The sequence below is a fragment of the Orycteropus afer genome, unplaced genomic scaffold (genome assembly GCF_000298275.1).
Source record: "Orycteropus afer afer isolate SDZICR_OR568_19922 unplaced genomic scaffold, OryAfe1.0 scaffold00018, whole genome shotgun sequence".
Taxonomy (NCBI): domain Eukaryota; kingdom Metazoa; phylum Chordata; class Mammalia; order Tubulidentata; family Orycteropodidae; genus Orycteropus; species Orycteropus afer.
The window spans coordinates 7,696,247-7,697,510 of NW_006921605.1; the positions used below are offsets into that span (position 1 = coordinate 7,696,247).

Genomic DNA, 1,264 nt, shown 5'->3' on the forward strand with positions numbered 1-1,264 from the left:
TCCACTCCCTGAGTGCCAAGCCAGGGCGGGGGCACAGCTGGCTGTGGTCTGTGCAGAAAAGGGTCTCGGGTGTTGACACTTCAACACTGGTGGGTTTGTTGGCTCTGTGCTTCTGCCCTGCCTGGCTGAGGGCTGGGGGGGGTACACTCACCAGGTCACCTGCATGAGGGAGAACGGAACGGCTGCGGCATAGATGGCCAGGTCCCCGTACAGGTAAACAATGATGCAGAAATAGAACAGGTTGACGCCCACTGGAAGAAACAAAGCCAGCCGGTCAGGCGGCAGCAGGGAGGCAGGGGTTTACCTTCCACTGTGACAAAAGTCACTTCCTTTTCTAGAGCTGGCAGTTATCGATGCTGCTTACTTTCTACAAAAAGAGTGACAAAAATGACTCAAAAGTTGTTTCCAGTTCTGGCTGGTGACACTGGGATGCTTGCAGGAGACACAGCTGCTGGCGGCTGCCACCCGCGAGAGGGTTCAGGGAGGCTTGGCGAACGGGCATGCCCTGAATGCAGACCAGGCTGAGGGGCGTGTGAGGTGTGGACTTGGATGGGGAGGAACCGGGGGCGCTGAGCTCAGGACAGTCTAGGGGGTTGGTTCTCAGAGCTGGGAGCCTGAGCACAGAGGACTTCTGAGCCCCTGCGCAGCCAAACCCTGGGGCTCTAGTCCAATCTGTCTCTGGAAGAACTGAGCAGCAGAGAGGTGGTACCAGGAACCGCCCAGCCCTCTAAAGGCGACATCGAAAAGAAAGTAGCCCTTGGTTCCCAAGAGCTTCACTTGGACTCTGCTTGAGTCCTCAGGCACCCAGCGGGAAGCGGGTGGCCTGGCCCACAGGAGACATGGAGCACAGAGGCCTGGCGTGGGACGGGCTCATCTCCCCTTGTACGTGATGCGCTCGCGAGGCCCGACGCTGGCTCTGGGAGGCACGGGGCACTGCCGCTTCCTCTGCAGAGGTCACCTCAGCCGCCTCCACTGCCCAAGGCACCTGAACGGGAGGTGGGAGCACAGCCCTGGTCCTGACTGCATCAGAGACCTGCTCCACAGCCCAGCCACATGCCCCTCCTACTAGGCAGCGAGGAGAGTCCCCCTGCACCCCTCCCCTGTGTTTCTGGCCATCAAGATCAAGGGTAAGTGCTCTGAGAGCAGCAGGGAGGCCTCTCGAGCCTCAGGAGCTGTGGCCCCAGCAGCCCGTCTCTAATCCCACCCAGACTAACGGCTCGAGTTTCCCACGTCACTGTCCTCGAGCTGCCGGCTTCTCTAAGAC

The 1,264-nt window shown here is 60.2% G+C and overlaps 1 protein-coding gene across 1 annotated transcript in view; it reads right to left on the bottom strand.

The window, feature by feature from the left end:
- The window catches only part of TMEM104 (transmembrane protein 104), a 57,786-nt gene that overhangs the window by 48,375 nt on the left and 8,147 nt on the right, over positions 1–1,264 (bottom strand). Inside the window, exon 5 of the mRNA XM_007959675.2 lies at positions 152–251. Coding sequence (XP_007957866.2) covers positions 152–251 — 100 coding nt within the window. The remainder of the gene's footprint in view (positions 1–151; positions 252–1,264) is intronic.